The sequence below is a fragment of the Trypanosoma brucei genome, chromosome 7 (assembly GCF_000002445.2).
Source record: "Trypanosoma brucei brucei TREU927 chromosome 7, complete sequence".
NCBI lineage: Eukaryota > Euglenozoa > Kinetoplastea > Trypanosomatida > Trypanosomatidae > Trypanosoma > Trypanosoma brucei.
In genome coordinates, this window is record NC_007280.1 from 1,707,160 (window position 1) to 1,721,515 (window position 14,356).

General features: G+C 40.3%; 4 protein-coding genes across 4 annotated transcripts, besides 51 other annotated features; all 4 read right to left on the reverse strand.

Moving 5' to 3' along the window:
- Positions 1-22: part of a microsatellite that runs on past the window's edge.
- Positions 1-7,784: part of a sequence feature (sequence corresponds to BAC RPCI93-2F2) that runs on past the window's edge.
- Positions 57-107: a sequence feature (AT_rich).
- Positions 193-225: a sequence feature (AT_rich).
- Positions 320-370: a sequence feature (AT_rich).
- Positions 392-429: a sequence feature (AT_rich).
- Positions 471-531: a sequence feature (A-rich).
- Positions 604-623: a microsatellite.
- Positions 728-763: a sequence feature (AT_rich).
- Positions 923-943: a sequence feature (AT_rich).
- Positions 1,334-1,374: a microsatellite.
- On the reverse strand, positions 1,425-3,074 carry Tb927.7.6300 (hypothetical protein, conserved; the record flags this gene model as incomplete). Its single annotated transcript, XM_841160.1, has 1 exon — positions 1,425-3,074. One exon carries the CDS (start codon positions 3,072-3,074, stop codon positions 1,425-1,427), a length of 1,650 nt encoding a protein of 549 aa, XP_846253.1.
- Positions 3,440-3,484: a microsatellite.
- Positions 3,646-3,686: a microsatellite.
- Positions 4,030-4,089: a sequence feature (A-rich).
- Positions 4,243-4,267: a microsatellite.
- Positions 4,396-4,474: a sequence feature (GA-rich).
- Positions 4,521-4,554: a microsatellite.
- Positions 4,757-4,842: a sequence feature (CT-rich).
- Positions 4,901-4,921: a sequence feature (AT_rich).
- Positions 5,002-5,054: a sequence feature (T-rich).
- Positions 5,238-5,276: a microsatellite.
- Positions 5,333-5,374: a microsatellite.
- Tb927.7.6310 (polo-like protein kinase) lies at positions 5,375-7,681 on the reverse strand (the record flags this gene model as incomplete). The annotated part of the gene is made up of 1 exon (XM_841161.1): positions 5,375-7,681. One exon carries the CDS (start codon positions 7,679-7,681, stop codon positions 5,375-5,377), a length of 2,307 nt encoding a protein of 768 aa, XP_846254.1.
- Positions 6,388-6,443: a microsatellite.
- Positions 7,785-14,356: part of a sequence feature (sequence corresponds to BAC RPCI93-33N13) that runs on past the window's edge.
- Positions 7,786-7,813: a sequence feature (AT_rich).
- Positions 7,989-8,018: a microsatellite.
- Positions 8,168-8,307: a sequence feature (T-rich).
- Positions 8,361-8,385: a microsatellite.
- Positions 8,436-8,517: a sequence feature (AT_rich).
- Positions 8,625-8,696: a sequence feature (T-rich).
- Positions 8,853-8,909: a sequence feature (T-rich).
- Positions 8,946-8,966: a microsatellite.
- Positions 9,059-9,105: a sequence feature (GA-rich).
- Positions 9,141-9,181: a sequence feature (AT_rich).
- Positions 9,262-9,285: a microsatellite.
- Positions 9,401-9,424: a microsatellite.
- Positions 9,725-9,760: a sequence feature (AT_rich).
- Positions 10,073-10,098: a sequence feature (T-rich).
- Positions 10,099-10,130: a microsatellite.
- Positions 10,131-10,148: a sequence feature (T-rich).
- Positions 10,196-10,219: a microsatellite.
- Positions 10,354-10,378: a microsatellite.
- Positions 10,665-10,740: a sequence feature (A-rich).
- Positions 10,904-12,823, reverse strand: Tb927.7.6320 (hypothetical protein, conserved; the record flags this gene model as incomplete). Its single annotated transcript, XM_841162.1, has 1 exon — positions 10,904-12,823. The coding sequence occupies one exon, from the start codon at positions 12,821-12,823 to the stop codon at positions 10,904-10,906; it is 1,920 nt and encodes a 639-aa protein (XP_846255.1).
- Positions 11,070-11,090: a microsatellite.
- Positions 11,128-11,155: a microsatellite.
- Positions 13,046-13,072: a microsatellite.
- On the reverse strand, positions 13,262-13,777 carry Tb927.7.6330 (hypothetical protein; the record flags this gene model as incomplete). The annotated part of the gene is made up of 1 exon (XM_841163.1): positions 13,262-13,777. One exon carries the CDS (start codon positions 13,775-13,777, stop codon positions 13,262-13,264), a length of 516 nt encoding a protein of 171 aa, XP_846256.1.
- Positions 13,281-13,367: a microsatellite.
- Positions 13,546-13,585: a microsatellite.
- Positions 14,058-14,100: a microsatellite.
- Positions 14,165-14,186: a sequence feature (AT_rich).
- Positions 14,265-14,319: a sequence feature (A-rich).

The following is a 14,356-nucleotide window of genomic DNA, read 5'->3' on the forward strand; positions in this document are numbered from 1 at the left end:
TTGTTTTGTTTTGTTTTATCTTCCATAACCCTCGTAGTTGTCATGCAAATGAACACAAATAATATAAATAAATATATATATTTATTTATTTATTTAGATTTTTTTTTCGTGTTGCAATGGCAGTAGACAAAGGGACCGAAAGAAATAAATTCACGAAAATAGAAAAATACAACTTGGGAAACGGTAGAGAACAAAATATTTTTTTTTACAAAAAAAAAAAAAAAACATGGTTATAATAAAAATAAAGCGAGCGCGCAAAATTAATAAAAAAAGAAACAAAAATGCTACATCCACATTCTTTGACATTGTCCATCTGCACAAAAAAAAATAATCAAATAAATATTAGTACAAACATAAAAAAAAAAAAATACTCGTTTATATAACACCTATCATATAAAACATATTATATTATATGATATAATAAAAATTCAACATCACATACCGCCTCAGGACGGGTATTATCACACATTAAAGAAGATAAGGGGAAAAAACAAAAAAAACAAAAAGTAAAAAAGAAAAGAAGTAAAAGAAGTGCTGGAAACGGCAGTGAGTTCCATCCCAGGGAAAGAAGCCGTACTAAATAATGCTGGACGCACAAACAAAAATAATAATAATAATAATAAGAGGTAAAAATAATATAAGAACGAGTAACGGCTAACTAATCGCCTCCGTGATTGAAGTGAAGTCGTCAGATGCCACAAGCGCGCGTAAAGCACATGAGTGCAGCAATATAAAATAAAATTTAAATTTAAAAAAAAAAAAAGAGAGAGTGTACACACAAGAGGAATGACAAAATCAAATTCTTTTTGAAAAAGGAAAACGCTCAACCTAAACAAATAGAAACGCACGAACAAAATGCTCTGAGAGCGAAAAGTACGGCGGTTTCCATGCTGCTGTTAAACAAACAGACGAGAAGAGGGGGAAATATATATATATTAAAAATGACATAACAGCAGCAAACTATCGTAGGTGAAAAGGAACCAAACGAGTTATGCTGGCTGCGGCACATGCTTCGTTACCACTACGCCGTACTCATCGGTACATCTATATTGGCGTATGAGGACAGATGGAACATGGGAAATCAAATATATACATATTAACACAAACAGATAAATATATTGTAAATAGGCATATAAACACCAAGAAAATAAAAAGGAAAAATACTGCAAATCAATCCAAAAGAAAATTTTTCCGTTCGACCTTCAATTACCGCTCCTTCACAAAGCCGGTTTTGTTATCTAAAGAATCATCAGCCAAGGTCACAAACAGAAGCTGCTGTCCGGGAAGGCAACAAAAAGTAAAAAAAAAAGAACAAAAACGAGGCAATGGGGTTAAATAAACAAATAATAAAACAAACAAACAAACAGACAGACACATATATAATATTTATATGCTCACTGGAAACACCGGCAGGAAGGGGCACGCTACATGAGTTCTTGGATATATATATTCCCAAAAGTATCACCGAACGCCACTGTGCTGCACCTACCACGTGTTAAGGCATACACGGGCGCCTTGCAGAACGTACTAGCGTATTCCTCACCGGTTCGTACATCAATCAAGTACACGAATCGGTTCGCACAAGCAGCCACAACGTAGTGAGTGAAGGCTCCTGGGGCAGAACAACATAACGTCCACCCCAGTCTCCGTACCTTTGGAATACCACCACATTTCCTCACAAACTCAGCTACCGACAGCCGCATTGTGCAAACACCATCTTTGGGGTTCCACATACACAAGAAGGCCTCATCATTGCTAAATATGTGCTCACCATCTGTGGAATAACTGCAGGACAACACAACGCCCACATGCCCAGAGAGCACCGTGCGAGTGCCTCCCCTTTCCGCACCCCACACGCGTAGGGTTTTATCAGAAGATCCACTACAGATGCTCCCGCCGTCAGGACTGTAACAAACGGCTGCAATAATACCGCAATGTCGAGTATACGTGACAACCTGAGCACCCCGCATCACATCCCACACACGACACACACGGTCCTGACAACCCGCCACAATGCGTTTACTGTCTGGGCTAAAGCAACAGCATATGACCACCTTTTCATGCTTAAATACCGTCAGTACCTTTGTGATGGCGGCGTCCCAAAGCGTAAGCGTTTTGTCTTTGCTGCCCGTTGCCAAGTATTTGCCGTCACCGGAGAAGGCCATACACATGACCACATCACGGTGACCCGAAAAGGAACCCCTCTCCTCGTCAGCCATAAGATTCCGCAGCGTCGCATATGTCTCCTCATTTGAACAACTCACTAAGGCCTTCTCATTAGGTGAAAGGGAAAGACACCTCACACGCGCCGAATGGCCAATTAATGTCCGGATGCGGAAGTCTCTTATGTTACGCGGTACACCGAGTTCTGCAAGTTTTAGTTTCGAAAATTCCTGCTGAGCAATCATCCGAGCCCGCAACACGGCAAAGGCATTGGGTCGAGTGGAACAAGTAAAGGAAACCCGAGCACCCTTGAGGGCCTCATCCTCCTCAGAGCTCCTACTCAGGATGGAGAGGCGTTGTTTGCCAACCTTCACCATACCCTCATTTGCTCCCGTTTCCATTTCATCGACCCACACCTTGAAGTCCGCAAAGCAAAAGACGTTGTTTTTCCCTTTCCTGGGTCCCATGGATAGTCGACGGCTTCCTGACCGACTTCGCCGCATCTCTTGCGGCTGCCGGTTCACTTCAGCCTTCCACTGCCTAGAGTTAACTTCATCCTTTGCCACAACGACATCATCGTAGACAAAGAGATTCTCATCGATGAGATCGGGTAGCTGCCGGCGCTGATGCTCCAGATCTTCTAGGGCAAATGAGGTTCTAGCTAACATCGAATGCACATCAAGCAGCGAGCGGCCAGACGATCCTGCAGAACTGATGTCCGATAGCATATCCTCTTCATCAATTCTAGCGCCGCTACTACTCCTTCTTATACCGCTCGATTTCCGACGCAATCGCCTCGCATTCAGAAAATTTTCGGATGACTGGTGTTGACTCACTGTGCTCGGCTGCCGCTGAACCCTCATAGCAAAACCAGGGTTCACCACATCAGGGACACTCGAACCGCAACCCATACGTTTCGAAAGAACCGCCGGAAACGGATCACGGCTCTCTCTGGAGGAAGGTTTCAAACACAATGCCACTCAACGTAAAATAAAGAAAAAAACAAAATAAGAAAAAAACGTGGAAACAGGGGGGAAAAAAGAAAACAAAGGTACCTTCTGTAATAGACTTTTGAATTGACTTTATTACCTTGCGCCTCCACAGCCTTGTGTAGCTTTCCGCCTCTTTGCTGGTGTATAAATGTTTATATATATATATATGATAACCAGTGAGGTCGGTGCTGTCACAGTCGGTGAATTCGCACCTTCAAGTAATGGCGATAATAATTACCCTTAATACAAATACTACCTTAACCACCTTCTTCCGGTCGCTCTTCTTTTGTTTTGTTTTGCTTATGTTTTGTCTCGTTGTTGTTGTTGTTATCTATCTGTCCCTTCAACGTTACACTGCTCAAGTTAAATATGGTTGGCCGCGCCAACTTTTCCTTTCGCTGTTTGTACACTTCTGCTGAGAGAACTTTCTGCCTCACCGCCACCACGTTAGTAGCAGATGCGGTGATAAATAAAAACAAAATAACTACACTATTTATTTATATTTATATATTTATATATATATTGATTTGTAATAACGAGTAATTCAACTGAAACAAATATTAAGGGCTAGTCCCCGCGCAAACTCGTGATATGTAAGGACTTCCCTCGCGTACACTAAATAAGGACCCTCAGCCTTCACACATAAAGAGAAAGATATTAATATTAAAAGTAAAAGACAAAGAGAAACACCAATGGTGAGGGAGAAAAGAAGATAAACGTAAAGAGTGGAAATAATAATAGTAGAAGCAACAATAACAGCAATTTTTTTTCTTGAAATAAACAGAAACAATGACAGAAACACCACGCTGCAACGAGGCGGGAGCTTTGTGTTGTCGCTGATATATAATCATACCTCGTTGGATCTGAAGATACGAAAATAAAAAAGAGGGGAAAAGAGGGGAAGGAACAAAGAGAGGCAAAAAAAGAAAAAAAACACGACGTGAGAACGAGCCGAAGAGATGAAACATAAAACAACAAAAAAAAGAGCAAACTGTCAAACATCTGAACACAAAAAGGAAATCACCTTGCCTCACCTGCAGGCGCGTAGCAAATTCGTGACCTGTTTCATATACATTCACATACGCAGATATATATATATATATATATATGTAGTTGCAAATGAACGTTTGCTCGTGTATTACTTCCTCTTCAGCGGTTCCACCATCGTAGTTGTGTATTTAATGATATATTTTTCTATAGCTTGCCGACGATGTTGAAAAGGATCGTGGCATCAAATACAAAAGAAAGGAAGAATTAATGAATGAAGGTGAAACAAAAACAAAAAAAGGATGGAAATGGAAATGAAAGAACAAAAAGGAGTTGAAAGCGAATACAGTGTATCATTTCCCTCCAGATGGAAGCAATAGAAAGAGAGGAAGATAAAGAGAGAGAGAGAGAGCAACAAAGAGAGGAAATTCAGTACATATGGAAAAAAAAAACAAGAAAACACATCACATCACAAAAACGTAATAGCGACGAGTACGTGGAAAGAGAGAGGGGGGGACAAAAAAAATAACAAAAAAGGGAGGGAAGTGATCTAGTGCTTTTTATGGGTCTTATAACGCAAAATAACAATGCGTAGATGTGGGTTTCATTAATATTTTTTTTCTATTTCTCTCTCTCCTCTCTTTTCAACACCTTCATTTCATTTCATCTCTTCTCTTCTCTTCCCTTCGCCCCTTCTCCCCGGCCTCATTTTCGAATCTAGCCCCGCCTGAAGCCTCATATACCCAAACAAGTGGCGGAAATAAATAAATAAAAATAAAGAAAGAAAGGGCCTCATATGGCTTGCATATCGACTTATACGGTGCAGCAGTGAAGTAAAATGCTTCACTCCCTCATCCTGTTTTTCTCTTTTGTTTTTATTTAATTTATTTTTTTTATTTTTTTTTTTTTTTTGAGATAAAGGGGAGGAATAACAAAGAAAAAGGGTGTCACATAATACTAGGGCCCACCTGTAAACACCAAAATAAACAAACAAAAACACAACTTCTGTTCTCCTTCCCTGTAGAGAAAGAGACGTAAAACGTAGATAGAACGGTAACAAGAAGAAACGAGAGAATAATGTCCCTTCGGGTATTCATATATATTCATATATATATATATATATATATATATATACTCGTCCTTTTTTTTCTTTTGCCTACACAGTTCATCTGTCGAAACGCTATCACACGTTTTTCTCTTTTCTTTTTTTTTATTTTTCATTTCTTTTCCTTCTAAATATCACGGTTTTGTATGAGCTCGCTGAGGATGTCTTTGGTGTAACGAAGCCGTGCAGCAATTTCTCTAGAGCGTGTCGCAACAGACGATAGCGACATTGTCACGCGGTTGCCAGTTGGTTCTGTATATGTAACAACACGCGACTCCGAACTTAGAATAACTTCCGCCTTATCATGAAAACAAACCTGAATAGTTTTGTTGGATAGACGGAATATAATTGCTTGTGGTGTGATCAACCAGCGCTTGACATATACAATATCTTCAATCATGTGCGGTCCGCTAAGTGACGGAGTAACTTCGGACACATATGGTGAGCACCGTACAACCTCCACGTTGGTATGAGAATTACGCGTTCGTGAGAGGTATGATTTAAAGTATTTGATCAATGTCACCTTCTTGGTCAGGCTTTCAGGGAACATATCCATGTGAAACGCATGTTGTTGATCTCGCGCCTGCAGGACGTTGGCATTACCACGCGCAACAACTTCCTTCACTCGCATATAATACTCTACACGGTTTGTAATGGGCTCCCACACCATTTTAGTGGAGTCGTTGAAGTGCACACCGGTATGGCCGGTGCTCAACCGGTAACACAACCCGTATTTTTCGGAGAAATCCGCGAAACTCGTCACCCAAACAGTGGGAAGTGGCAACGATGGCGCCGGCTCGTCTTCGCATCTGGGCGTTAATGCAGGAACTGTAGATGTTGTGGGTGAGTTCGGCACTGGCAAGGGAGCCACTTGCGGTGACCGTTTGGTTTGTGTGCGGGTGGCAACCTCACGTGGGGAAATGTCGCCTATTTCCCGTAACGTCTGATGAAGTTGATCATGCACGGCGGTGAGTTCATTCTTCTCCTCTTCCTCTATAGCTGGGTGAGGTCTCAGCTGCACACGCGGAGTTGTTGCAGTGGTTTCCGCGGATTCATCAGCACCGCCCGGTGCGGCAACTTGCGTGAGGGGTCGAATCGCATCTGCACGAGGTGACGGGATGCTCACCGCAGCACTGTTAATGTTGTTGTTGTTGTTGTTGTTGATGTTATTGTTATTGTTGTTGTTGTTGTTGTTGCAGTCACCGCCCAAAGCCCCATGAAACCTTGCGGAAGCTACCGCCGGGCAGCTGGGTTTTAGGTGGTATCGGTCCGTTTTGGGTAGATTTGTGCTGATAGGTTGAAGCACTTCGCGGGACACACGCGGACTCGAAATGCAGCGAACAGCTTCAACTGATTTGGGCTGCGACTGCGGTTGACGGCGTTGCGGTGTTTGTTTCTGCAACGCCGCCTGAATGTCCCCTGATTTTTGGCGGCGAAGTGGAAGTGGTCCCTGCGCATGTCCTCGGGGGTCATCCGAATGCTGACGGCGGCGTGAACTGTAGAAGAGTGTGGTAGGTGCTGTCGTCGGTGGCGGCGGGAGGCGGAAAAATGGATGTGAACGAATTTCCAGCAACGTCGGCCGTTGGTCGGGGCGGCTCTGCAGAATACTGTGAATAAGTTCCTTCCCACTCTCTGGCACATCTACATGTGAAGGAAATTCATACCGGCATTGCCTAATACGACGGTAAGTGGCCTTCACATCTGATGTCTGAAACGGCGGCTCTCCAACCAACAGCGTGTAGAGGATCACACCGAGCGACCACACATCCACTTCGTAACTATGTCCCTCGCGCGAACCTTCAATGATCTCCGGTGCGATATAATTGGGCGTGCCACAAATAGTGCGTTTCCGCTCCCCGTCGTACTGCAACTCAGCAGCCAAACCGAAGTCCCCAATCTTCACGTTCATATTTGCATCCATCATTATGTTACCAAGTTTCAGGTCACGATGAATAACACATTGCTCATGCATATATTGAATGGCGGAAAGCGACTGCAATGCAATGTATTGTGTCTCTGGCACACTGAAACGTTGCCGGCGCTTCAATATTTCCATCAGCGTCTGATTGCTGCACTTCTCCAACAGAATATAAACATTCCAGTCGTCATGGAAGGTCCGTATGAAGTTAACAATGTGTTTGTGCTTCATGCGGCGGTGAATGGATATCTCAGAGTGGAGTTTCTGTAGTGTCTTAGTTTTCTGCAGTAGTGAGCGGTCCACAACCTTCAACGCATACGTATCGCCACCCTGCTCCACTTCATAACACTTTGCAAAGCCACCACGCCCGAGCATCCTTCCGCAACGGAAATATCCCACGAGACGGCCACTTTTATCAAACTCCTTAAGAGTTGAACCCTCACGAAAGTCCGGCCTGTCATTTGGAGGGCGCCGCGAACTCGACGGCGTTTCACACGTCTCAGCGGTTGCGTGCATTCTTTTTTTTTTTTCCCCCCCCCTCCGTTATAATCAAACCAACGCAATACAACACACGCTGACGGCAGTGCTTCAAATGTGCACAAAAGGGTAATATATGAGCGTATATAATTAGATTTATATATTTATATACACGTAGTTATATAATGAAAATATATTTTTTTTTGTTTGTTTCTGCCCAACGACGCAATGTGAGCAGCAGGTAGTAAAACAACAGAAAACAAAATAAAGAACTAAAGGGAGCGGTGTGGTGGTTGAATCTAGTGCTATTAGTGGAGGGTAAGAAAGTTTGTTGTTGTTGTTGCTGTTTTTCTTCTTTTATTTTTTTTTCTTTTCTGAAGGGCAGAAAATAACAAAACAAAAGAAATTTAAAGCAAACGACCAAACTGATGTATTGGCGTTTGCGTGATTACCTAATCAACTAATATTTTGCTTCTACGTGACTGACAAATTCAATCCTCAGTAGCGGTGTCAGCTGTGGGTCGCCCTTTCGTTTCCTTTTTCTTTTTTCCTTCTCTTTTCTGATTTATTTGATTTTCTATATCTGTATTTTAAAAAATGTTTCCTCCTCTATTTTTTTTTCTTTTAATTCTGTTGATTCTTTTTTTTTAATTTCGTATTCCTTTTAATCCACGTCTTACCGTCCGCTCAGATGTGGAAATGCTTTCTAATTTGTGAAATATATATATATATATATATATATACGTTACGTTTATAAATGTGTAAATGTATGTTTACTCTTTCTAATCTGTTCTATAAATATATTATTAAAAAACGCAATGTTCCTGTCGGTGCTTCAATTTATTATAAACTTTTTATTTTTATTTTGTATTTTTGTGAGTCAATTTTATAAACCCAATCTCAAGACAAACAAAAAAAAACAATAGAAGCAATAAAACACTTTTTATTGCTTCTATTAGTTGAAAAATAAAAACTATTCTGATTTTCTTATTTTTTTTTGTATATTTTCTGCTTTTTTTTTTTATTTTCCTTTTCCTCAGTTATTTTTTTTTTTACTGCTTTTGTTCGTCAGGAAGTTAAAAGGGAAAAAAAGTAAATTTAATAAAACAGGAAAAAATATATGAAAACAAATGAAGATGGTTTAGTGGATCTAGTGCAATGTAACAAAAAAAAACAAAAAAAGAAAGAAACTAAATGGTTCTATAGCTACTTTATATCTTTTACTTATTTTTTTTATTTCTTTTTGTTATTTTTTTTTACTATTTTTGGAACTTCAAATCCGAAGTGTTGTTGTGATGTCAATAATAAATAAATAAATAAATAATAATAATAAAGAAGAAGAAAAAGAAGAAAGGAAGGATTTGTCATACAATGATAATAACAAAATAAGGTAAAGAGCAGACATTAATCAATACAAGAGAGAAAGAAAGAGATAGAGATAGAGAAAGAGGAAGGCAGAAAAAACATGAGGCGGCTCGATGAAATAGAGGGGAGTGAGAAAATAAACAAATAAATAAATTTATTTTTATTTTTTATAAAGGGGAGAGAGACTTTTTTAAAAAAAAAAATTGGTTCGGAAGGAATATGCATGACAGTAAATGGCAACAACAATAATAATAATTATTATTATTATTATTATTATTTCAAAACACCACAGGCGATCTGCCTGTATATTCCCATTCAAATAAACGCCTACACATATCTCATGTCATTACCAATAAAATATATACAAAAGGAAAATGACACGGCAACGGCAGTTAATAATAATAATAATAATAACAAACGAAGAAGAGGGGAGGGGCATTTTTTTTTTCAAAAAAAAAGGTTTTATCTCTTTTCTTTTTCTTTTTTCCTTCTTTTCAAAAAAAAAAAAAACCGCTGCCAGTCAACGCGTAACAGTACCGGGCTCTGCCGTGAGATGAAGAAGAGGAAAAAAAAAAAAGAAAAAAAAGTGGTATCATCAAAATGTCACGTGCAGAAACTTTTAACAACATGAAATTCAGTTGATGACCTCCAGCGCCCTTTTGTATGTTTTGTTTCAACCTTTTCCCTTTTCCACTTTCTACTCATCCTTCCGTTTTCTTTTTTTATATGTATTTTATTTTATTTTATATATTTCAGTAGTCTTTATTTATTTTTTCCCCAGATCCCACTCCCCACGGGAATAATCATTGCCCATAAATAAATAAATATATGTGAATAAAAAAAAGGAAAAAGAAATCTTCTGGGAGACTTACATGACTATGATAAATCCGCCCAACGAAATAAACTCTCATTCTTTTCTCTTTTTTTTTCTGTGCTTTCGCAGCATATCATACGAGAAATAAAATGTTTTTTTTTTTTTAAAAGAAAGAAAGAAACGTGCACTCGAAAGGACTAAACAAATGCCTCAGGTAATAGTCGAAAGGGGGGAAAAAAAGTCAATGAGAGTTTATTTCGTTGTTTTCTTCTTTCTTTTGTTTTTGTTGTTGGTGTTATTGTTGTTGTTTTTTTTTCTTTTTTTTTTCCTCCCCGCCTTTTCGATCTAACGAATCATCACACGCAATATAATTATAATGTAATGTAATGTAATGTAATAATAATAATAATATAACACGATTCGGATTCGGGTATAGACCCTGAGTGAAGCAAACCGAAAGCAACAGCAAAAGCGTGAAAATATGAAAGGAAAATACTTTTTCACTGTAAAACTTAAAAAAAAAACACAACACAACAAAAACAAAAACAAAAACAAAACACGACTGTACGAAAAGTACGCTACTGAATCATAAAGACAACTCGAAGGGATGAAACGTAACATATCAAAGCACAAAACGCTAATGAAAGACAGAAGGGGGGAAACAAAACAAAAAAAAAAAAACAAAGAGCCCACAACGGCACAGTACGCTCGCACACACTGCAGAGGAGGAAAAAAAAGAAAAAGAAAAAAAGAGCCATGTAACTGCCTTCAACATTGTCAACGCATTTTCTTTTTCGGATATGTGTTATTTGGTCAATACCCCGCAACAAAGGATTAATGGGGAAAGAACAATACAAAGAGAAGAAGGAAAGAGTAAAAAAAAAAAAGAAAATGAGCACGAAAAGAAATAAAAAAAGAAGCAATCGCACGGTTAGCTGAGAGAATTCGCCAAGTTGATTAACAAATGTCTTCGACCCTCTAACACGCCGCGGTCGTATTTACTTCCCTCATCCCTTTTCCCTTCCTCTTTTCAGACTCCACATAATTTGTCGCTACGGTTCATGAAGTAGTGCATATTTCCTTTAAGTTGTTGGGAAATCATCACCACGATCCTCCGCGAAGACAAATTTGTGACGCAATCCACTCTTAACATTTGTTACATTCATTTCCTCTAAACCTGGAACCAGCCGGAACTGACGATTCACCATCCCACCCTGGGTCTTACAACCACCAAGGTTATTGCTCGCATTGTTGTTGTTGTTGTTGTTGGAGCCAACATTATAATAATGTTGATTGCTACTGTTGCTATTGTTGTTGTTATTATTATTATTATTCATATTGCCGCTGCTGGCACCACTCGAGACGGAACCCTCCGGACATGTAACCCCACCAAATGTAAAGACTTGACCGTGTGTTCCTTTTGGTTTGCCATCTGGACCTAATTGGCAACACGGGCGCCGACACCATGACTGAGGTCCCTCCATCACAACTACGGTGTGCTGCCGGCCACATGCGATGGCCCTCGCCACACCACCTGCAACAAATTCAAGATTTACTACTCGATACGGTGAAGTTATTGTGTCGGTTGTTGGACGGGCACCGCACTGCCCAGAAGTGTTATCGCCCCAGCAGTACACGGCACCGCGGTCGGTTAAAGCTACGGTATGAAAGGAACCACAAGCAACATCAACAACGTGACGACCGGTGAGTGCACCCACAACTTTTTTTGGACGCATTACCGGTCCATTGTCACCGTGACCGAGACGGCCTTGGTAACCAACACCCCATGTGAAGAGCTCACCCGCGGCATTAATAGCGCCACTGTGCCATTGACCGGCGTGGATGCGAACAAGTTTGTGCTCAGTTGGAACCCGCACTACCTGTGGCTCAAGCACAACCGTGCGCTCCTCCGCACTCAACGACTTACCAATAATAGATATATCCGTAACACTAGCACGCACTTCTGCTTCACTTCCAAGGCCAAGACAATCCAATAACCCCCAACTGTACAACGTGCCATCAGTACCCAGAGCAAGGGTAAAGAAACTACCACAGCTCAACTGCTCAATATGTTTACCCTCTAATGTTGTGACTAGAGTTGGTTCCTCCACTTTGCGCAGTGAACAATGGAAGCTGCGTGGCCCCAATCCACTCTGGCCGTGGTTATTGTTTCCCCAAAAGTATACATGATGATCTGCTGTCAGGGCCACGGCGAAGGCATAACCGGCTGCCACATGCACCGCCGGTTCCCGCTCAAACATCGAAATGCGCTGCGGCACCGTCACTACAGTCGTTGTGTCCTCCGGATGCTGCTCCACCTCTGGTGTGTGACCGAGCCCTAATTGTCCCCAGTCCCCATTTCCAAAAGTATAAACATTACCGTCACTGGCGAGTACACAACTATAACTAGCACCCAGGGCAACATCCACTACATGAACACCAAACGGCGTTATTTGCACAAATGTTGGGGTATTGCAGTCCTCGAACCGCTGCGTGCCGAGCTCCCCACAAGAACCCGAACCCCAACTAAATAACAACTGACGTCTCATGGGGCGTTCGGGTTCCATTCGCCGTATTAAACTCCTCAAATTTAGGTACTCCGCCACAGCCAGCACACCAGCCTCTGGGACACCGGGAGGTATAACCAACACCTTATGTCGCAAGTAATTTAGTACAGGAGCAAAGTATGTTGGATCTAAATCAAGCAAAATTGCTGAGTTTCCATCCTTCTCTACATGAAAGGAGTCTCGAAGCTCAGACTGGACCATCACCGCCAGCAAACTGCCAGGTTCAGAGCACAGAGTTGAAACCGTAGTCGTGAAGGGCGTCCCTCCAACATTTAATGTCACAAAATCCCACCGCCGCGCAAGTATAGAATCCGTTTGTGTGCTACGAGTGAGTGAAACGCCATCACACGAATCGCCATCTCCGCAGCGTCCCACATGAAGCGGTGTGGTAAAATTGTTTGGATCCGCATGCATTTCACCCGTCCGTCGCATCATCGCCGGTATCGTATCACTGCTGAATATCGTTGTTATTTTCTACGCCTTTTTCAGTTTGGGAATAGTGGCACACCTCAAACTTAAATGTGATGCAGAGCCGCAAGCCCTCTTTTATTCTTCCTTCACCTTAGCCCACACACGTCACACGCAGACCAAATAACAAAAAGAAAAAAAGAATCCTCCCTCTTTACCAGCACAACAACTGCCGCTATGGAAAAAGTAAATAATAATAATGATAATAATAATAATGTTGCTGCTGTTGCTGCTGTTCTACCTGTCAAAATATATATAAAGAAACAAAAAAAAAAGGAGATAGCACACAACGAAAAGCATTGATGAGGGTAACACATGGTTGCAGCCAAAAGGCGGGGAGATAATCATACAAAACACCACGATCGATAAACAAAAAAAAATAGTATTGAGTGGAAGGTAAAACAGTCAACGTAAGCATAGTGGAAATAATAACAATAACAACAACAATAATAATGGTAATGGTAATGGTAGTGATAATAATGACAACAGTAAGTGATATAATGATAGTAATGAAGAGAAATATGAACGGGAAGGTACAAAAAGGGGGGCAGTAATCAATACTCCTTCCCTTAATTTAATAGTGTCGATCTCGCGCCCAGCAATAAAACAAAAAGCAGAAATCCCCGCAACGTCCTGAAAAAAAAAAAGGCAAACAAAAAAATAGATAAATATATAAACATTGCGGTGGAATACATAGATATATATATTTATATATATGTATATATGTATGAAAGGGGGAAATACGCATGAGAATGGAAAAAACTCAAAGTCATTACGAGGATTCTGGAATAATTTGAGAAGAAAAGTTGCAACTACAGCTAACAGGAGCTCGCGCACAAAAAATGTTTGTTTTGTTTTGTTTGTTTCCTCCTCCTGATCCTCCTCCTTCCTTCTTTTTGGTGTCTTAAATAAGGGCACCATTCCATGTAATGAGTTCACAAACACACAAAATACAGAAACACGAAAATATTAAAAGCAAAAGTAATTTTACTTCTTCGGTCAAATCGCATGTCACTGGTCCGAATAAAACTGTAAAAATAATAACACATCATTTGCATTGCTTTCCGTTATTTCCTTTATTTCTTTTCCTTCCCTTATCTCACACATTTCCCCCATCTATTATTTCCCCTTCATATCTCGCAAACGCAACAAAAGATGAGGGGGGACAAAAAAAACAAACAAAAAAAAAACGCACCCGCACATAAATACAAAAATACAAAAAAACATAAAAATATAAAATAAAATAATGACACACAAGCGCACATATTTTTTTTGTAAAAAAAAATGCATCTACATGCAAAAACATACATATAATTATAATTATAATTATGTATCCTCATACCTTCATGCGTTTAGATGTTTACCGAGCACACGGTGAATGAAATACATAAGAAGCAAGCAGCAGTGTAAAAACAAAAAAAAGAAAAAAATAGAGAAAAAAAGAAGGAAAACAAACAAACAAACTCGCAACGCAATGAAAAAAATAGGAAGGAAACGATT